At 44.7% G+C, this 22483-nt stretch overlaps 1 protein-coding gene across 2 annotated transcripts; it reads left to right on the top strand.

Annotated features, from left to right (window-relative positions):
* Positions 1-517: 517 nt before the first annotated feature.
* MED26 (mediator complex subunit 26) lies at positions 518-22425 on the top strand. Of its 2 annotated transcripts, XM_090027772.1 has the most exons (4): positions 6198-9430; positions 10375-10559; positions 15479-15553; positions 18109-22425. In XM_090027772.1, exons 2-4 carry the CDS (start codon positions 10554-10556, stop codon positions 19798-19800), a joined length of 1773 nt encoding a protein of 590 aa, XP_089883898.1. In that variant the 5' UTR covers positions 6198-9430; positions 10375-10553; the 3' UTR covers positions 19801-22425. The 2 variants fall into 2 exon arrangements, with proteins under 2 accessions (XP_089883897.1, XP_089883898.1); XM_090027771.1 differs by lacking the exons at positions 6198-9430; positions 10375-10559 and adding an exon at positions 518-760.
* The last annotated feature ends 58 nt before the right edge of the window (positions 22426-22483 follow it).

The following is a 22483-nucleotide window of genomic DNA, read 5'->3' as shown; positions in this document are numbered from 1 at the left end:
CCAGGAGGGAGGCAGCAGCGGCTCCGCAGCTGCACGCGGCGCTCGCTCCAGCCGGGCCGGGAGACGGGACGTGCTCCCCCGCGGGGAGCTGACAGCGGCGACTTGATGCTGCGCACGAGCCTAGCAGCGCGGAGCCGGTGCGAAAGACCGGCGCCTGCGGGGCGGTGCGCAGCTAGTCCGCGCTGGTCGCGGGGCGGGGCCACTCCAGGAGTGGCCCCACCCCCGGGCCGTGGCCCCGCCTCCGCGGGGAGCCACAACAGAGCCCAGGGCGCTCCGCCCCGCCCGCACTGGTCCCGTCCTTTTTTCCCGCGCACGCGCAGGGGCTCGCCGGGCGCGCGGCCGCTCTGCCCGCCGCCGCAGGAGCGCAACGTCACAGGCGCGCCGTGCGTAAGGGCGTCGGGCGTGTCCCATGGTGCCCTGCGCGGGGCTGGCTCCTGCCCACAGTTGAGTTCGGCCCCGAGCGGCGCGGACGCCCCGGCCCGGCCCCGCCCCGCCGACCCCGCGCGGTCCGGCCCGGCCCGGCCCGCGCCCCGCGCCCGCCCGGCGGCGGCGGCGAGCATGCGGCTCCGGCTTGCCGAGGAGGCCGCCGCCGGCGAGTGAGGAGCCGCCGCCCCGGCCCGGTCCGGCCCGGCCCGGCCCGGCCCGTCGCCCCCGCCCCGGCCGCGCCGCCCGCTTCGCCCAGGCAATGACAGCGGCTCCGGCGCCCTCCCCGCAGCAGATCAGGGACCGGCTGCTGCAGGCCATCGACCCGCAGAGCAACGTGAGTGCGGGCCGCGCGCCAGCCCCGGCCCGGAAGCGCCTGTCCAGGGCGCCGGCCCGTGCTCCGGGTCCCGCCGGGCCCCCGCGCCGCCCGGGCCCCCGCTGGCTGCACAGGGAGGTGGCGGCGGCCGTGGCCGGCCATGCGGCGCCGGGCTGGGCTGCGCGCCCTACGCGAGGCCGAGGCTCCAGCGCGGCCTGCGGCGGCTCCGAGCCGGGCTCGAGCGGGGAAGCGGACTGCCCCGGCCTCGCTCGGCGGAGCTGCGCCCTGCGGTGCCGGGGCAGCCCCTCGCCCTCCGCGGGGCCCCACGGGGGGGGCGGACAGATGGGGGCTGAGGGGTGCTGAGCTTGTCCTGGGGGAGAGTAGAGCAGCCCTGGCCTCTGCTTGGTCTTTATCCTTTCTGCAGGGCACTAATAGGCTTATCGGCCAGTTTGAGGATGTGGTATTAGCTTAGCGAAGCCAGCATGTTTCACGTGTAACTGGATTTAACTGAAAACTTTTTTCTTGGTTTTCTGCTCTAAGTAACTCGGCTTTAAACGCTGCCGTCTCTGGGAAAGGCGCTCTCCCGCTTCTGTGCGGTGCGGACTTGCACGGCAGCCCTCCCGTTCAGCTCGTCAGCCGGGACGTCGCCCTGGGGGTTGCAAACAAGGGTGCAGCTCAGGACCTCCATTATAGGTGGTTTCCGATGGCCCACGGGCCCCTGGCCGTGCTGTGGATGTCAGTACCTACAGGGTTGGGACGGGCGGGCTTGAGCCCTGCCTTTCACAGGGCACGTGAAGCTGGCGTTTCAGGCTTGCCAGGGTCAAAAGTGCTGGGCTCTTGGAAGGAAGCAAATGCATATTGCCGTAGCAAAGGCTAATGGCGTCTCCGGGGCTCTCCGCTACATCTGTGTCATTCTGCCGTGTGAAAGCTGGAGAAAAATCAGCCCGATACCTGTAGTTCTCGAGTGCAATGTTGTACACATCTCATCTTACATTAACTCCAATAAAATAACTCCAACATGCCTGAATTTCTAATGAGTTAAAAAAGCCCAAAGAAACCCTGCATATGCAGGGTTTACTGCTGCATCTCACTTAATTGTCCATCAGTGTAGATGTTGAACATAAAATATCTGCATGGTTTTCATAAGGGAGACGCTTCAGTTTAGAAGTTAGTAACACCCCAAAAACCTGAATCTCAGTGTAAATTATAAGCAACTTTAGAGTGGCATCAGAGGAGTGAGGAAGGGCTTTTTGTGCCCAAATGCTTGTCAAACATCCCTTCCAACAATGTAGGTTTAATAAGAGATGTTAAATGAAGCTTGCTTTTTCTCTGGACTATACAAATCTAAGAAGTGCAGCAGTTTCTCTAACTGTTGGAGCTAATTGGTGCTCACAATCAGAAAATCCTGGCAAAGAGAAGCTTTCTTTCAAAACCTATGCTATGTTAGAGTAATTTGCTAGGACTTGTTTAATCACAATAAAAATGAGTAGTGGTCATTCACATTCATGTTTATCAAATCAGTTTGACCCCAAGGCCTAATTTTCATTGAATGATTCAGCTGTGCCGGCATAATTTGGGGGGGGTTGCAGGGAGGAGGACTGTCCTATTTGGCAGGTATGTCGCTGAAAGGTGAGCTATACCAGAAAAAAATTCCCTTGCCTATAGAGCAGTTTTGTGTGGGGAGCCGCTAGTATGAACTATTCTGGGAAAATAACTTTCCTGGGTTATAGGCTCTGCCGCCATTTAGAAGGATTTGCTAATGGATTGATTCCAGTAAACTTGCTCCAGTGTAGGCATGACTAGAGTCATGGCTTTCAGGACTTTGTGCATATTCCTTTTTTTTTTTTTTTTTTAATCTGTTACCCTAGCTGGACACACATGCGCATGCATACACGTGGTCTTATCTGAAAGTCTGGTGGGGGACTTCAGCTTTTACATCTTTGCTTTGCTCATAATACTCGCTAGGTTGGGAACAAGATGTTTCATTTATGTACATGTTAAGTTTAACAGTGAAACCTGTTCCACCAGTCCCAGAGAAACATACTGAGATCTAAATGTTGTGTATAAATATATATACATTTCCCCCTCTGTTTCCCACCCCCCCCAGGATGCATATAAGAAACAGATTATACAAACAAGCATTGGCTCATCCAAAAGCCTTCCCACTATGTCAAATTCTCTGTTCCTTTTAATCAGGCTCATTTTACTAAAAAATGCTGTAAGGACACTAGTCAAATAGCAGGTGTCAACATTAATTTAACTGAAATGTATAGTAGATCAGCTACAGTGATTGGCACATACGAGACAGAAAAGTAGGTGGGATCTTTTCCATTCTGGTTGTAACATGTTGTAGAAGTGTCTGCAACTTGTATGTTGTGTGAAATGTTATAGAGAAGAGGTTCCCCACTGTTGCCTTCTGTTACTAAAAGTAGCAATATTTTTCTTTAGCACAGGATGCACTGAGAAACCAGACATCCACTGAGCCAAATCCCTTGCCCTTCTCTTCCCAGCCTGTTTTTATCATGCTGTGTTTCATGTTTTTCTGAGGTTGGGTAGTGATATCCATGAAATCAGATTTATTAATCCTTGACTGGCAAACGTTTATTGTAAATCTAAGGTTTAAGTTCCTTGTACTTCAGCCACATATGGGTCAAGTCTGTAATGAAATTGCTAGTTTCTAGTGGGTAAATATATATCACCATTTCTTGAGTTTAAACATGAAAGATAAATAAGTAAGGCAGGCAGGAGGTATGAACTTGTGGATTGAAAGCTCTTTTCTTCCCTTCTCCCCCTCCTCTCCCCTCCTCATCACTCATTTACCACCTCTGTCCCTGGTTCAAATCTGTATTGGTGAGCAAACACCCTCATCAGGTGCTTACTGTGTGAAATGTCTTGGTTGTAAATCAAGCTGCCATTCAGACCAGATTGCAGCTGTGGCTTCTCTCCTTAGACTGCCAAGAACAAGCTTAAGGATCTGAGTTATTAGTAATAGATTATGGCCTAGTTTATACCACAAAATTTGGCTGGCAGAATGGATGGCATTTGCACTCAAACCTCCTCTGCAAGGGCTGAATCCTCTACTCTGCCAGTGCTCCACCTTTTGCTGTACTCTTGCCAAGTGGACTAAGGCTACTGCTGCCACCCACCAGGCAGCCCCAAGGTCTGCCGTTCCAAGGTGTGCTTTTCTGCACTGGCAAAGCAGCTGCTATAGTGGAGCTGCTAGAAGTGCATGGATGTGCTGTCACTCTGGTCTGATGGTCCTCTGCCCACAGAATGTAGACGTGGCCTAAACTACTTGAATTGGCTTGCGTGATCCTCCAGTCCTGTCGGCCTGTTGTTTCCGTGTCTCCGGGTTGCAGCATCTGTGCCGGTATTAATTTAACTTTTTAACTTTTTTTTTTTTTTAAAGTAGTAGAAGTAATAGAAGGGAGCTCATCTTGTAAGGCTGAATTCCATCCATTTCCCTTGAAACTTTATAAGGAATAGGGAAGAGGTAAGACAGGGTTTTCTTTTGTTTTTCCTTTGAGCAGTGCCTCACATTGGTGAATTTAGAACAGGCATGGCCTTTTCCTTAGTTTTACCTTTTTCCGTAGATGGCTAATAAGTTTATCAAGTGGAAGGAAGCAGCAGAAGCTCAGAGAAGCTAGTGCATGTCTTAGCTGTTACTGTGTAGAATTAAACAGAAAATCAAGTTGTATGTTTTAAATAACTTGGAGTTTTAAACTGCTTTGGATGCCAGAATAGTTGCCAGGAGTCTGCATGCTGCGTGTCTGTGTCCCGATGAAGATTTGGCTGCTGGGTTGGAGCAGAGGGAAGGAGGCTTTGAGACTCTGAGTTGATTGCCAGCACAGCAAAATCCAAGTTGCAGGGGGTTGCCTTGCATCACACCACAGGGCCTACTTGTAGTTGGTCTCATTTTAATTCAATTTTCAGAGTCACTTATTAAGTGAGAAGGATTGTTTTGATGTTTCAGTACAGTTATCAGCTGGACCAAGTTAATTGTAGTTGCTTTCTGTTAGGTCACCTGAAGCCAGATGGGTCTGTCAGCTTTAACCTCCACATCTTCCTTGTTCATTCCTGCTTGAAATAGCTTTTAGAGTTTGCAACAGCTTTGCTTCTTGCTTGTAGCGCTTCCAAAAATGCTAGTGGCTGGCACAGTAGTACTTGCATTGATACCAGGTTGTGGCTACTATGAAAGCCAGAACCATCTGCAGCCCTTCTTGGCTGTCCTGGACATACTCCACAGATGTCATACTGTAGTCGCATTTTTGAGGCCATATTGGATGAAACTTAGTGAGTGGAAAAGCTACACGAGGGCTCACCCATGTTGTATCTATCTATGGCTGTTCTCTAGGAAAAATGGAAGAAAAATCTAATCAGGTGTCAGTGGGCTCATCCGGTGGAGGGGCTGTGTCACTTTATAGCAAGGTCACTATCCCAAGAATTGTAGGGCCTGAGGCTACTGAGGGAAGTCCAGGTCAAAGCAGTAGAGTTGTTCTTCCAAGCTCCCTCAACCCCTGTTCTTAGCCTCAGTTGCTCAGTTAGCTGCACTGGGGCCTTGTGAGAAGGAAGGTCTGTCTTCAATGCAGAATTCGTGTGAACTGTCTGCGTTCTTCCTGGAGTGAGTGGCCATCCCATGAAATTACACTTTGCTTCTGTATCCATACTGGCGCTGCACTCGCTTGTGTGGGGTGAAGGCATCTGAGATTTTGTTCCATACTTCTTGGGCTGCAGCGAGCTGCATTGCTCTGAGCTTTTCCCAGTGAATTATAGGAGAACTTGGCTCTTTGCTGAGTCCATGGGAAGAAGTTTGTAAAGAAATTGGAGGTTGAGCAGCTGATGAGTTGTGCTAGCTCCCACATGGCTTCTGTCCCTGATGAAGCAGCCAAGTGAAGAATTCTGTCCCAAAGCTTAAAAGCAAAGTGGTGGCATTCAAGTTATAATCCACTTTTGCAGCGAGGGAAAGCCCACAGGAGCTGATTCTCTATGATGGTCTGAGCCTCTTGTATGGAGACTTGTTTTTAAAATCAAGTGATCCTATTCTGCTCTTAGTTGCTTGTGTGTTTTGAGGCACAAATTCTTTTGGCCATTTTAAGATTGCTGTTAACAATGAAAACCTACTAACTCTCTCACTTTGTGGTAAGAAATAAACATCCTGGTTTGTTCTTCAGGGTCTCGAGATAAAGATGGACAGCAGACAGAAGGCAGTCACTGTAAAGGAGTACTCTGAAATGCTGTACTCACAGTTCACCAAAGAGGGGTCACTAAAAAGAACCAATTGGTTGCAGACGGAACAACTGTCTAGAATAAACTTCTTCAGTAATATATATATATATATATATATATATAAAAATAAAAGAATGGAAAGAGATGTTTTATGTATGGCAACCGTTCTTAATAACTAGGGAGTTAAAATGCATGCATCTTTCTGTATGATTTTGTCATGGAAAGGATCCACCTACAGGCTATTAAAATTTCTTTCCCTCGTTTACAGAAGATGCTAATTTGGAAGTTATGTGAGTAAGAAAATACTGCAGTAACACAGTCTATACCCTAAAGAATCTGAGACTGACACACAAGAAGCAATGAGAATAAAAGGTTGTACTAAGAGAATCTCCCGTGAAGACCCACATCACGAGAATTTCCACCAGTTCACAATGACAACCTCATAACAAAAGTTGAAGCAGAACTGTTAATTTAAAGAAATTACATCCAAAACGGTACAATGTCTGTTTGGTGAAATGACTAAGAACATATGTAACAAATTAGCAGATTCAATCCATTTATAAGAGGCTGTGTCAGAAAAAAAATAATTGAGATAAGAGAAAAGGGAGCCCCTGCAACACCACCTTGCAATAAAGCCAAATGCACCACTGCATGGGCAGAGCCCTTCTGGAGAAACAGATACTAAACCACACCAAGAAAATGTCATTCACAGCTCCATGTTCTGAGGGTGTCCACTCATAGACTCGGTGGTAGACTAGTAGCAAGGACACCATCAACCAAAACTACAGAGGTATTCTGTTACGTTCTTAACCTACATTGCGTTGTTCCCTGTGAAAATGAACTGCTAATTGGGGGGAAAGGGGAATTCCTGAATATTCAGAGTCCTAAAATGGAGTAAAGTTTTACTGACCTAGTCAGCAGATGTCACGTAACTGAATCAATACACCAAAATGCTTTCTAGTTGTTCACAATAAAACAACTGGATGGCACAATCTAAAATTTTGCTGTGAAGTGTAGTCTTGGTACCCAACTTGGATAATGGCTACTGGGATAAAAACCCAGGAGCCATCCTACACCTGCGGGTCTGCAAATGATATGGAGAAGCAGTGCACTGACGTGCAGGTCAGAAGTGTGCTTGCTCTTGCTGTTTGATTCACAGCAAGGTATGTTTAGCTGCTTGTGCAACCCTAACCGAAGCAGTGAATGTTCCCTCCACTGCAAACTGCCTTGCAGGACACCAGGCAGTATGTGACCCTGTCTTGGGTAGTCTGTGCTGCTCTTGGACGCTCCCTGTAGGACTCTTTCTTTTTATGCTTTGGTGAAGCTTGTGTAGTTTGTGCTGAAAGATTAATTGAATGTGAATCTTGACAGGAAGGGTTTTCTCTCTACTGTGAGTCACCGGCAGCCTGGCTGTCCATGGCACTGATTTGTGCCATAACTGTCTCTTGGATGCTTTGCATACCCACTCTTACCTGTCCTTGCTTCTGGAGATGTGATGGCTGCTGCAGTCTGCAGAGAAGAATGAAGTCTTAGTGGGCAAAGTGGTGGAGCTGGGATTAGAAGAAAAATTGCTCTGCTGCATGGAAGTGGAAAAGTTATTATTAAGTGAGCAAGATGAAGAGGTGAAAGGTCATGACTGGAAAGTGGGAAGGGAGGAGTCCATCCCCTTAAGTTGGGGACCCAGGTGTAGGAGCATGAGTTCTCTTCTCCCGCTTCAGCTCCCTTCCTTTGCTCTGTGACCTGACTGAGCTTAGAACAGACTGCGAAGGCTGTGGTAGAGGGTCCTGGTGGCTACCTGCAGCAGGTTGGAGAAGAGCCTGCTCTTTGCTGTTTTTTCTCAGTGGTTTGAAGCCAACAGTCTGGTATTCTGAGCTCCTAGCACAATGGTGATGCCATGACGGCAACTTTTACTCTAGGCAAAGGCCATCTCAGGCTCTGGACGTTATTAGATTTCCAGACCTGCTGGAATGAAATACCCCTTTCCTGTATCCTGAGGAAGAACCACTGATCACAGCTGCTGCACTTGGCAGACTGACCTTCCCCCATGTGGGTACTGACAAGGTTTAAATAGGACAGCTTGGGAGAAAGTAGTTCATGCCCCTTTCAGAGAGGATAAGTGTGGAGCTCGGTGCTCAGGGTACCTTGCTACCTCATCTCCCTTGTGAAAAATGGATTCGCTGTTCTCTGCTCCTCCTTCCTTGCATCTTTATCTTGCAACTTAAGTTGCTCCTCACCCAAACTCAAAATTAAACTTAAAAAAAGAATCATGGCTCTTGGGATAGTTATAATTTTCTTTTTCTCATGAGTGCTTGTGATTGGCAATACCATGCGTTGTAGCTTGTAAAACAGCTCTCACCCATTTATGACTCTTTGACAGGCCACTTTAAAGGGACTTAATTTTGCCTTGGCAATAAAGAGGCTTGGGCATTTGTACCAGTTCAGAAGGTGTGCTGGCCTCTGGTGAGCACCTCCGACTTGGGCAGCAGTGGTCATAAACGGAGGTAAATGGGGCATAAAAGACACTCTGTTTGGAACCATGCCCAGTCTTAGGAGGAACAAACTGCTTTGATTAAACTGCCTCATTCATAATCTCAGGAGAGTTAGTTGGAGAAAATCAGTGAACATAATAATTTTTAATGTAGTCCTGCTGGCATCAATTTTTGGTCCACCATTGTTTCATAGTTTTATCAGTGATCTAGATACAAAACCTTTGCTGATTAATGTGTAGACCTTGCTGGAGTGTGGATTAATACAACCATTGATCAGTGCATGTAGCAATCTTGCAGAGGCCCTGCTAACCGCATGAAGCAAAGTAGGCTCCAAGGAACATGAAACTAGGGGTGCCATATACAGCTTGCCCAAGTGCTGGAGAAGTAGCTTGTTACGTTTTAGAGGTGCCCCCAGGGTCAACAGGAAGAGAATGAGTTGGTAAGACCAGCACAGAACACCAAATCAATGACCAGAGTGACCCAGCAAACACATGTTCCCATCTGGTGGCAAGTGTGCACTACCTGGTGAGAAGGATGTGGATGTTGTCCCCTACAGATGCCGTAGTAGTGGGATGTGTATGTTGTAAATGGGAAGTTGTTCTGATTGGCATATAAAAAGGGACCTAGGTACCCTTAATACTTGGTACTGGGCTTAAGGATTATGTACATGCCTGTACCATGCTGGGAAATGGTCTGTCTAGCACGACAGACCAGCTGGCCATGCGTTAGTGTCTAGGCTTCGTAGTGGACACTGTCCAAGCTCTTCATCACTAAGAACCCATTTCCTGTAGCAGTTAGGTGGCTGGGGTACAGTATCATGGGTGGTATCCTAACAGTGTGTGCACAGACTGTCTGACCTGAGGGAGTAACACCTGTCCTCTTTCCAAAAGTAATGGAGTTTGACAGTCTACCCAGACAGCACTGATGACTCCCTGGAGTTCTTTCTTCAAATCTGCAGATGATTAAAGATAGCACGGTAGGAATTGTTTTGTGAATTTGTGTAATAGTCCATCCACCTGATCACTTTAAGATGCACAGACTTTAATCCTTTGATATACTAAAACTTTGGGGCTTTCCACAGTGGGAAAGGCGAAGCTGTTTGGTATTGGGTAACAGCGGTTTGAGATGATTGATTCTGTGTAGTATGTACAATGTAATTTGGGTGCTGCGTGTACTGATACAGTAAAAATGGTGATCTGCTTATAGAGCTTCTTAATACTTGGTTCTGTTATGATTCCGCTTAGGTGATAAGCACCTTTGGTATAGCAAATCTACTAGCTGTATGCCCTTGGGAGGAAAGGTGGGGTTTACAAACCTCCCGTGGATGGTGTTTCATGGTGAAGTGAGAGGGGAAAAAACACTTTCACCTTGTTGATAACTGCGCTGCTGAACCCCCCTGACAATGGCCCACTGTTCTTAAGCTGTCTGGAAAAATTTTGCTCACTTGTGAAGAAGGCAGAACTTGAAATGTACTGGACCAATATAAGATAATGAGCCACTGCCTTGAGGGAAAATAAATTGACCAAGGGCAGGTAGGATGCCAGGGAGGGAACAGTCAGTAGTTTGGTGAACAAAGTCGTTTTAAGATAAGGTTGACTTGCTGGAAAGCACATATTGTGCTGCTTGTTTCAGTATATGTGTACATGGCAAGCTAGGAGCAACATTGCTAACATGGAAATTAAAGATTACTTAGCTGGCTACAGTAATCTGTGCACGCTAAAATGGTGCACCTGGGTAAAGGGTCGGTGTTAAGTTTTGTGGGTTTTTTTCTGTTTTCTTTTTCTTTTGTGACTTGATGGAAAGGTTCTCTTAAAAAGTTTAATGGACCTTGGTGTGGTGGGGAGATCCACTGTCATGGATGCAGTAAGATAATACCAACTTGAAATTTGTTCTTGACTTTATTGGTCTTTTTGCTTACAGGTGAGTATAACCAAGCCCCTTTGCTGCTTCTTTGCGTCCTTTTACATTATGCGCAGACACTTGTACTTGTGTTGGAGGCTTGGGCTCCATCTTGTTGCTTGCCACTTTTTTCTGCTGAAGTCTTGCAGCCTACTGGTCTTGCTGCTTTATACACCGGGGTCTTGTGCAGTGCTACCCGTATGCAGGTATGTCCTTCCTCATCCTGAGTGCCACTTGCCTTTCTCTACCCTAAAAGTCATTGTTGTTTTATCACATGTACTTAATGGCCCCATTGCCACAGTGTAAAGTGTCTGGCAATTTGAAATGTATGTCTGAGAAGCACCCCTGCAAGGCAGGGAAGTGTATCTTGCAGTTGAGTAACCGAGGCACAAAGAAACATAACCTTTTCGAGGTCACACTGGAAGCCTGTTTCAGAGCAGAGAACTGGATCCGTTGCTGAAGCTCTTAGCACTTGGCCATCCTTTCTAAAGCATGGCTTTTTCTACCCTCTCTTCTCTGCTAATACTGTAGATGCAGCGGAGGGCTGCTCTGTTCTTTACATTCATCTGAAATTTATTATTGGATGCAGGATGTGAAATCCAATTACATAAATGCCATACAACTGAGATAAGTTACTGCACAATGGGTCACTGACCAGTCCTCAGATGGTAATACATATTGCTCGTTGCAGCAGTGTTGAACTGACCCACTGATTTAACTAGGAAACTTGGCCTCTTATTAATAAGTTCTTTGGACATCCAGCCCCTTGAGTGTAGTCATTAGTACAGAGACACATTTTTGATACTTTACTATACCGTACTGTGGTAGTTCTGTCTTAGTTGGTATAGTCGGGATCCGAGGGAACTGAAAGCTGTGTTAATGCTCTTTGTTATTACAGTTCTGCATGTGAAGTAGTTGCCCTTAGCTCCTTGCAGTGCCACAAAGTGCCACATGAGGGCACCTTTTCCTGGCTTTCAGGATATATTTTTAGGGTAAAAGATGTCATAGGTAAAGAGTCTGACATTTCTGTGAGAAACAGATCTGTGATGGATCTGTGTATTGTAAAACTGTGTTGAAAACATTAATTTTCTAGGTGCACTTACACAGTTAATTTGGAGTAAGTATAACACTTCCTGGAAATGTAATGTAATTGAGAACGTAGGCACTGGGGAACATGATACTTATAGAGCTACCATTATATATGATTGGCTTGGTTCTAGCACTGGATTTTTACTGTTAGATTTTATTAAAATTGTCCATAAATGGACACCGGTAACAAATCACATTTGTAGACGTAACCTACCATTTTCCTCATGCCTGCCCATCATCTTTAACCAGAGGTGATCCTTATGCCTTGGTGCAACAATCTGTCATTGTGTAGCAGTAGAGCAAAATTAACTGGAGCAGCAGAGAAGGAAGGAATACTGAGGCTTGTGCTAGGAAAAGTAAACTCTCTAAACGTCTGTCTGGTTTGCTTATGTTTGGTAGTGTTGGGCAATATGGACAGAAATAAGAGTTCTAATTTGTCAAGATTTTATAGCAGGACCCTTCCACGTGAACGCAGTCCTACATTACTTACAGCTCAGGCTAACAGCTTTCAGCAGGAATTATCTCTTCTCATAGAAAGAATGGCATAATGCTTGAGAACTTCACAAAACTGTAGGGGTCTTTGAGGCTATTTAATTCCCATCCTTAAATGCAAATTACACAAATTTTAAATCTCTGGTAATTTTTTCTAGCCTTCATTAGGATTAAGCTGGTGATCCTACAGTGATTCTCTAGTTGGTATTTCTAAGGGTTATTCTCATACCCAGCCTAGTGTACAGTACTGACTGCCCTTGCAGCACTAGAGATGCAGGATGGCAGATCGTACAGCAGTTCTTTCACTGATCAGCGAAAATGTAATGCTACCATTCTAGGATGTTCTGCTTTCATTCAGAAGTGGTGCTTGCCAGCTGCACGCTAACTGTCAGTTGGGAAAGGGATTGAGGACTTCAGATAGACTGCATTTACTCAAGGCAGTGATTTCTGTAATAAGACAGGAGACAGAATACACACAGAGCAGGGTGTTTCCTTTTGCTGTAAAGAGTACTGAGAGCAAACCATTGCAGATCAAAAAAATGAACCAAGAGGAGAGGAGACGGGCACAACAGATGCATTTTGAGGATTTCCGTTGATTTAATGTGCCAGAAGAAATTCTTGGTGAACTAGTAAATACTGATTTGGTATCTACCTGCGAATAAGCCAGAATCGGAGATTTTTCAGATGCCAGATGACAACTTTGAAGCCTGTTCCTTGAATTCTGGCATCCAGTTCTGTAATGCAAACATTGTCGTTGCTTATTCTTAAGTTTCCATGCAGTGAGGTAATCCATGTATATTGAGACAGACTAGAAAAAGTGTGATGACCCTCCCCGCATGTACACACAATTGTTGTGTTTGAGGCAGTGTATTTAACTGGAGCCTGGAGGCTTCTTACCCCACACCTCTGGCATTAATCCCAATCATATGAGGAGCCATGAAGTGCCTTGTCCTTCAAAACCAGACTTTCATGCGTGAGACAGTACTTCCTGGGCAGGCAGCGCATCTTGGGTTGGTCTGTGTGGTGTCACATTATCAGAGGGCAGTTATGAGCTGTATGGTCCCCTTGCGTTTCAGAGCCAGGTGAACATAAGCTTTTAGAAAACTCCCACAGATGCACTGTGGTCAGCTTGAGCAAGTGTGTGCGTCTTCTAAAGGGCGAGCAAGTGTGTGCGTCTTCTAAAGGGCAAGCGTGTGTGTGACACTGCTAAAGGTCTAATGGATTTTTTTTGCTTCTTCCTGGTGCCCTCCCAACACTTGAGCAGACTAAATTTTCAAAGCAACACCAACTTGGTGTGCTAGGTCTGAGCTGACAGCTGGTGATAGTATGTACCATGCATTTCCATAGTGGAAACTAGGGATTAGTTTTCAGAGCAAGAATCAGTTGCCTTTTTTGCCCTGAAGGGGAATGGAGTAGTATGCAGCCCTTATCTGGAAGGAGTACTGTAGGTGAAGGAGCTTGGGTGAGTGAGCTTTGCATCCAAAAGCTTCTGTATATGTATCTCTTCAGAAGCAGACAGCTGCTGCTGGAAATTCCCAGTCTGTTTAAATGCTCATTTCCCTTTCATGTGGACACACGCACAAGATCAGATTCCTTATGTTAACTTTCAGATGAATGTATGGCCTCTCTCCAGCAGTTTGACAGTCACTTAAATGCTTGGGGGATATTTGGGGATTACCAGGAATTGTAAAAACAGTCCCTCTGATTATTGACATTCAGGATGCCTTCAGCAGCCTGACTTGCATCCTAAAATATATTAAGAGGGAAGATTGTTTCCCCCGACCTTTTTCTCCAAAGTGAAAATGGCTTATTTTGATGTGCCCCAAAATTCCTTGGAATTGGGCTGTTTGCAGGGATGTGGAAATAAGTAGTGCACTGCTCTGGTGCAGGGAAAACTGGCACCAAAATAATAGAGTGGGTGCTCAAGCCCCACTTAAAATAACGCGGTGCTAAGTCCTGGCTGTATGCTGATGTGCAGTCGGGCACAGCACCGGGCGGAGGCCGGGGGGGAGTCCACCTCAAGAATCCTGGTCAGAAGTAACCTTCAGGGAACACTGGTTCTCTGGCTGGACTGATTCTCAGCCAGGGTGCCACATGTTAACGCTTTCAGGATTGCAAATCTGTTCACAAGAGAAACTCAGATCTCAAATAGGAATCCATGGTGTCAAAAACACTGAGGTATTCTGGCCTTTAGCATATATTTAAAGCAGCGTTGGTTTGGCTGTTCTTGGGGCTAATACCAGATTTGGGGCTGATATTTGAGACTCTAGATTGTATTTTTTATCGTAGCTCATAAAGGAGTGGTGTTACTGGCTGATGCTTAGAACACTTTTGTTGGTTTCTTCTTTTTACTGTAATTTTATACCTACCACTTTTTTATGTTTATACAAGATCTCCTTTTTGAGACTGAGTCGCTGTTGTGAAGATTTTTTTACCAGAGCGTGCGCTAGTCTATTGTGCTCGTAGCCTTGGAAGGCTGTTAACGTAGAAGGTTCCGGCTGTGGGTGCTGCTTTCTGTGTCTTAATTTTAGGGCTAAGATTAGGGCATGTTAGAAAAGTAGGTGTTTTGTTTCCTGACAGGGACTTAAATAGGGTTCAGTAAAGTGGCAACTCAAGTATCCAAGTCCACTTAAATCCTATTGCACTTACTTTTTTAGTCCTTCAGTGTTCAGAGAAAATTATTTCAGGAAGGACTCTGGAGAGGGATTTATTCTTCAGAGTAGGTACAGCACTATAGCTGAAGTCTTTAGCCACGTGACTAGAAATTATTTCGTCTCCATTTTGCTGGTTCGACAAACTAAAAGTTGTCAGTTTAGGAAGTTCCCAAACTTTTTCTTAGTGCAAAGAAAACCCTTGGTCCCAGTTTAGTCCCCAATTAATTGCATAATATTACTCTGATGACAGAGTTCTTGAAGTATTTGGTTTTTAATTGTCTTAAGTATTTCTATTTTTTGGCAAACTGTTGAATTGGGTACACTTTCTCCATTTCATCTTTTCCTTCAAGTGCGTTGAGATTTGAGCAAAGAGAACCATCAACGTATGGGCAGCAGCAAGAGTTCCATGGGCTTTGGGTTGGAAAGCTTCTTGCCTAGATCACAAGAAAAGTGATTATTTTGGCTTCCATTGACTTTCTTTGCCTTCCACCCTGGATTTTTTTCCTTTTTTTGGTCTGCTGTCCTAGGTCACTTGAAGGAGCAGAAATTTTGATTAGCAGAGGATCATATTTTTGCCTTACCCATTTGACATTTTAATGTGTAGTAAATGTATCCATAGATCAGACTGGGCATATCTTCTGGTAGCCTGGGCAATAACTTCAAACACAGACACATTGCTAGGTCATGCATTCCCATCTACAGTGTTAGATTTGGTTTCTTATCAGAACAAGGTTGCTGTAACTCCTTCAACTTCAAATGAGATCAGCCTGGTGCCCTTGTCCTGGTTTTGCAGACATGCAGCTCCCTGAAACCAAGAGGCAATTTCATGATAATGCTTTTATTAGAAAATCTGTGTGAAACATGAAGTAACTTTGTCTTCCTTGTTGCAGATCCATAACATGGTGGCAGTGCTGGAAGTAATCTCCAGTTTGGAGAAATATCCCATTACCAAAGAGGCACTTGAGGTATGTCACCTTGCGTGTGGAATCAACACGTGCTTATTGTATGAGTGAACTCTCTCTGTACAAGATCCTTTAATACTCTTAAGGTATAACTTAATGCAAAGCTAGATAACTTGGAAAAGAATAGAGTTTTTAAAAAGTCATCCCAGTAAATTCCCCTGGGCTTCCCTGACATCTTGGTAGGATGGAGCAAGTGACTTTCTGGGTCCTAGATCAGTGGAGGGTGAGGTATGTAGTCCAATCCACTTTCTGTTCATAGCAGGTACCAGAGTAATTCCTGCTTGCTGCTGGTTAACTCCATGGCTGATTCAGCCTTTGGTATGTTATATGACTGGTCACTTTTCCTTTTCTTTTTTTTCTTGACCCAGTCAGAATTGTGTCCTCGTATACATCCGTAGGATGAATTTGAAATATGCCTAATTTTGTTTTGGTGCCTGACTGGTAAGGTTAGTTCCCCCAGGCAAGAATTTTACGCAGCTAGAAAGAACACTTCTTATGATTGAACCATACTTGGATGGTCTTATTGTTCAATTCATCCTTCACGCTGAACTGTTCTTATGTACACCTTATTCTACCCTGGGGGTGTTTAAGAGGAGGTTAGATTTTGCCGGGGTCATTTGACCCCAGTATTCTTTCCTGCCATGGCAGGGGGTTGGACTAGATGATCTGCTCAGGTCCCTTCCGACCCTAGAAACTATGAAACTAACTATGAAACTATGAAACAATGTGGGATCTGGTTAAGAATAAACCTTATGAGATGAAAAGGCCCAGCACCTCTGCTGGCGGTAGGGTGCATCCATAGGCTTGCATTCATCAGCCTCATTAAGCCCTCTGAGAGCTGCGTCCAAAGATTTTTTGCCTCTAAATGTCTAAAATATTTGTAGTTGGAGTACCGCAAGGATATTGGGATACTGCTGTATCTACTGCCTATATCGACTGACAATGGTGGCATCTTCCCCAAGTCAGCATTTTGCATGTGGCTTGAGAAGTAGTTGTGGTTCTGCTAAAACTGCCTGTCAGTTTGGGATGGTTTGTTTAGCTTCCAGTGCTGCTTTAATGCTGCGGACCACCAAGGAGTCTGTTCTAGGATGCCGCACTATTAAATTCTCACTAAGACTAATGTTGAATAATCCTCTGTTGGCAGACAGACCTGGTGAGGCTCAGCTAACAGGTCTTTGTCCTCTTGTCCCTGGCCTTTAAGAATTGTGGTTGCTGCCACCAGGAAACTGCAAACTTGCAAACTGAACATTATTGTATTTCTCATACAAGTATGACACGTCCTGTGGTAGAAAAGTGCTTTGATTGCTGCACTACACAGTACAACAGTATGTTATACACTTTGACTTTTGTGGCTGAGCATTACACTTCTAACTCATAAACTTTGCTATTAGAGTTTAATGTTCAGTCAGCCAGGCACCAGAGGCTCCAGCTAAACTCGCCCATTCTGCATGAAAAATGTCAAACTTAAATTCCAGGTTCCCGTCTTTAGCTCATGACTGCATACACTGGGATCTCTTTCAAAAGATTATTCTCTTCCACTTATGACAGCAGCATTACTTTTCCAGTAGGATGTCAGCTGCTGCTGATGGTTCTGCTGAAACCCACAGCATCATGCCTCTAAAGAACTTTATAGACTATTCAGGAGGATTCCAAATTATGTACCTTACTGGGAATCTTTCTTTCGGGAACCACACAGCACTGCTTGGTTAACTCAAGCCACAGTAATGACACTGCTTTCCCAGTGGACACCAGTTAAGATGTATCCAAACTTCTGTCCATTCCAAACCTATTTTATATAACGTATCTTAATGTGTGCCATTCTCCCTGCATGCAAAAGCAGCTTGATTCCTTCACAGTATGTGTTTTTAATTTAATTTGATCCAGAAGCACTCCTTCCATTTAGTATGGCTTCTGGAGCAGCTGCCTGAGGTTACTGGATATATCTGCAGTATAAGCAAGAAACAGAGCTCCACGTATCTTTGTCGCATGTTGAGGGGAGCTTGTCATGTTTAGGCATCTGAAAATGTTGACCATCGATAAATCCCTTCGGAAATCATTGGATTTTGTTCTTGTCCTGAGGGAAAAGGTGCTGTGTGAACAACGCTTGACTCAGTTTCTGTTTCTTTGTGTCCCTCACTATCCAACACGTGGTCCTTTGTGGTGAGTGTGCACCTCGTCTGGCCAGACGAATTTCCCACAGAACTTGCAAAGGTTTTTCTCTGTCACTTCCAAAGTTCTATTGATAAAGGATTTCCTTTCCCATCTTCTTTGCAAAGGGCTCCCATGGCACGCTGGCCAGGAAAGAGACAAGACAGCAAAGCAAACTTGTGTAGTTTCCTTGCATGGCAGGCCTTTGGGTCTGCCGAACCAACCCCCTTGCAAAGAGAAGAGTGAGCCATTATATTTAGCTGGGGTTTTTTTATTTTTTTTGGCTAGGATATTTGTTGGTAGACTATATCTGGTAACAGGTGAAAATGCATTTTAGGACTTAAGTCATGATACCATCTCTCTCTTGGAAATTATAAATGTTTTTTGTGAAACTTCTTATTTACTTACAGGAAACAAGACTAGGGAAGCTCATCAATGATGTACGAAAGAAAACGTCCAATGAAGAACTTGCTAAGCGTGCCAAGAAATTGCTGCGGAATTGGCAAAAACTAATAGAACCAGTAACCCCGAATGAACCCGTGCCAAGAGGATTGCCGAATCCGCCTGGGTCAGCAAATGGCGGTGCTCACAACTGTAAACCAGAAGCGCCACCTGCTGCAATGCCTGGATCCAAGCCCGTGAATGAGTTGAAAAGCAGGAATGACATACAAAGGCTGAACTCCCCGAAACCAGAGAAACTGGGAAATCGGAAGAGGAAAGCTGAACATAGGGATGGGCATCAGGGCCCCCCTCCTCCTAAAGTTTCCAAAGCAAGTCACGAAGTATTGCAAAACTCTTCACCCCCGCCAACTAATGGGATTGGGGGGAGCCCCGAAAGCTTTCCCAGTCCTGTAGATGTAAGCTTGCACACGGGGCCTGAAACCAGCAGGACAGAACACAGTGAAAATGACAAACACAGTAAGATCCCAGTAAATGCTGTAAAACCTCATACCAGTTCTCCAGGACTTGTAAAACCTTCAAGCACTTCCTCACTATTAAAGACTGCAGTGCTTCAGCAGCATGAGAAATCAGAAGAAATCGCAGGACAGCACCAACCTAAGAGCCCGCGTTGTTCCTCGTTTAGTCCTAGAAGTGTTAGGCAGGATACTTTTCCTCGACAACATACCACATACTCACCAAAGGGTTCAATGCCTAGTCCATCTCAAAGGTCCCAGTTCTTAGACACTGCACAGGTGCCGTCACCACCACCATCCTTGATGCAACCATCAACACCTCCAATGCCAGCAAAAAGACTGGAGGTTTCTCAGCAATCAGGACCTGAGGTATCTCACCATTGGCAGGAGCAGGTATCTTCTGAAAGCCAGCACAGGCATCCAACAGGGACATTTCCACAGCACACATCTCCTGGCTGTAAAACCAGCTCACATCCTGGGGAGTCTTTAACACCACACATTGGCTTTTCACAGGACACTTCAAAAATGGACAGCGATGATGCTGCTTCAGGTTCAGATAGTAAAAAGAAGAAAAGGTACAGACCCAGAGACTACACGGTCAACTTGGATGGGCAGGTCACAGAAGGGGGTGTGAAACCTGTCAGGTTAAAAGAGAGAAAACTCACTTTTGATCCCATGACTGGACAGATAAAACCTCTAACACAAAAAGACCCCTTGCAGGTAGAAATTCCTGCACTTGCTGAACAGCACAGGACAGAAACAGAAGAGCAGGAGCAAAAACCCAACCTGCAAAGTCCTTTTGAACAAACGAACTGGAAAGAATTATCCAGAAATGAAATAATTCAGTCCTATTTAAATAGACAGAGTAGCTTGCTGTCGTCTTCAGGAGTACAAACCCCTGGTGCTCACTACTTCATGTCTGAATATTTAAAGCAGGAGGAAAGCACTAGAAAAGAGGCTAGAAAGACTCATGTTCTAGCTCCTCACAGCAAGCCCACAGACTTGCCTGGGATCACGAGAGAGGTCACAAGTGATGATCTCAACAGAATACGTGAACATCACTGGCCAGGTGTGAACGGTTGTTTTGATACACAGGGTAACTGGTATGATTGGACGCAGTGCATATCTTTAGATCCACATGGGGATGATGGTAGATTGAATATCCTGCCTTATGTCTGCCTAGACTGAGTACTGTTTGCTAAAATGCTTTTACATCTGCAGTTAGCAAAGATGGCAGACACTATGCCACTTAACATGGAGAGAGCCTCCTGTCATGGACAAAGAGGCCCACCGAGCAGAGGGTGTGAAGGAGCTGGTTCTTTTCAGCTCTTTCCTTTCAATTCTCCTATTGTGAAATGCTGCTACCAGTTTACTAACAAAATTGCAAAGGAAGGCATACGGAGGTTGATAAATTGAGTTCAAAACTCTATAGCAAGCCAGCTATAAAGTGTTAGTCCCCAAGAAGTGAAGATGATTTCCAGCACTTTGTGAATGCCGGAATCTTATTACAGGCAGGTACAGATAATTTGTGGAAGTTACCTTAACAAAAAATGCATCTATTTATTTGACTTGATTTGGGTTTTTATTTGGCAGTGAAATATCCGAGACAAATGTGCAAAAAACTGTAGTTTTATTTGCATCACACATCTCTGCCCCGATTGCGTTCTTTTACAGTCATGTAGTACAGAGATTGGTTTTAAACAGCAGGTGTTGCACTGCAGGCTGGCGAGCCAGCTTCAGCTCAACATTCCATAGGCATCCACATATTTTAGTCTGGTTTCAGTTTAAATCCAGTCTCTGAGAAATGCTGCAAAAACTAGTTATTTTAGTTGTTGTTCAAACTTGATCCCACCACTACCAGCCAAATAATTTTTCTCTTTTCCCAATCTGGAAATTTCTAGGGGGGGAAACATCACCTTTTCTAGAATCCAAAAGTAATGAGGGTGCTACAAGTTTGTAACTGTACTGTGAGAGGGAAAAAGGAAGCCTGTTTGTATGCTGGAAATATACTTGTTACCATTCCTTTAGATATTGTTTGCCTTATGGATATCCATCATAAACGCAATTTGCAAAAACAAAGAGCCTTAGTGAATGTACAGTAACTAGACTTCTGTGTTCTTGGGATGCAGAAGGGAGCAACTTTGCTATTTGGTCCTTTAAGTGGACACATTGTGATATAAATGTGGAAATAAAAAAAATTTGCACAAAAAAGTTTGTGAATTATTTATATTTGAAGTTGTTTAAAGTTTGGCCAGTTCAGACAAGCCAAATGATGATGACTGAAACAGAGTATGTTCTGCATAGTGTGACAAACCTGCATCCTGTTTAGTATTTTTCTAAGCCAATTGGAGATGATTAGTGATAGACAATGTATTTTCCAGCTTTTCTTAGTCTTCCAAGTGTGCTGACAATATTTAGTAATATGTTGGACTTTATTTAAAACTCTGGCTAAATCCAGGAGGAACATGTTTAGTTTTAGAGACTGTCCTACAAGTTACTGTTAAGGTACCCCAGCTAATTATTTGGTTTTCTCTTCAGTAACTTAATAATCCCAAATGTTAATTACCACTTCTTTTATCAAGGTCTGGTTAAAAACAGCTTATATTCAATACAGCAGGCTAAATGTCTCCAACTGTTATGACTTGAATAATCAGGACCACTTTCTTTTTTACTGCCTCTGAGATTAGTTTTCTCTCCTACTATATTAAGATTTTTTTTGTATTAATGTTGCTGCCTCTAGTGACCAGAAAAGCACCATTGGGCCCTGATCCTGCTTCCATGGAGGCACTTGGCAAAACTTCCGTGAGAGCAGGATCAGATGCTTAATTATTTATACAAGTTTTAAAATACAAGTGCTTCATTGGGTGAGCATTGGCTTGTTCCATGGAGAATAATGTGAAAAGTGTTTGACGTCTAACCCTTTCTATTCAGACTGAATGCTTTTGTGATTTGCCTGGCTGGTGAAATACTGAAATCTGCTGTATGTGGGTATTCAGAAATCTCTTACTGGTACCTCACTGTTTCTTTTCTAAATATTAAGGTCATAGGGAGAGGCTTCCCAGATGGAGAAACTAGTTACCACGAAATGTTTCCAAGTATATTTTCAGTTTACTTCCATTTTACCCTTCTGCAGTGATAAGGTCATGCAGGCTGTTTAGGGCTGGGAAAATTAAATGAATCTTGTGAGTCATGGTGGAGGTGGGCTAGGAAGGCTTATCATCCTAGAAATGCTTGACCTTGTTTATGTAGAAAACTTTAAATATATTTATTTTTGCACCAAAAGAGTCTCTGTTCTTTCTCTCCCCCTTCTACTCTTTCCCTGAATCACCATCTTGGACGGAGGGGAGGGGAGGGGAGGGGTGTCTCATCCTCTCATTAAGGAGGCCTCAATATAGGGACTAATCTCAGGGAATGCTTTTATTTGCTAATTAGACCTGGGCACACTCTTTCCCTCTCCCTTCCCCCCACCCCCTGCTTGGCCACTTTTCTGCGGAAATTCTGACCGGGGCCCTGTGGCAGAAGGTAATGCTCTGACTTTCAATGGTGTCCACTAACTTGCTGCTGTATCCAGTGGTGCTGTAAAATAAGTATCGGGCTCAGCTCTTACCCCTTGACAATATGATTCTGTTGGATTTTATTTTTTTTTTATTGTGGGCTTTAAATCTTACTAGTTTTTAGAGTTTTTGTGGAGACAGTCAACCTGTTTGGATATAACCCAGGGTAAAAATAGATTTGGCATCTATATATTTTTCCATGTTACGTTGGTGTAAAGAGTTCTGTGGGCTCCAACAACTGTGAAGATGTTTACAAGGTGTTTTTGTCAATTTTGTAAACGAGTTCAAATGAAGTTTACCTTGTACATGTGTGTCCG

This window comes from Crocodylus siamensis, chromosome 14, assembly GCF_052110815.1.
Source record: "Crocodylus siamensis isolate JL-2025a chromosome 14, ASM5211081v1, whole genome shotgun sequence".
Lineage (NCBI taxonomy): Eukaryota > Metazoa > Chordata > Crocodylia > Crocodylidae > Crocodylus > Crocodylus siamensis.
Note: the sequence above shows the minus strand (reverse complement) of the source record. Positions and strands in the feature narration are given on the sequence as shown.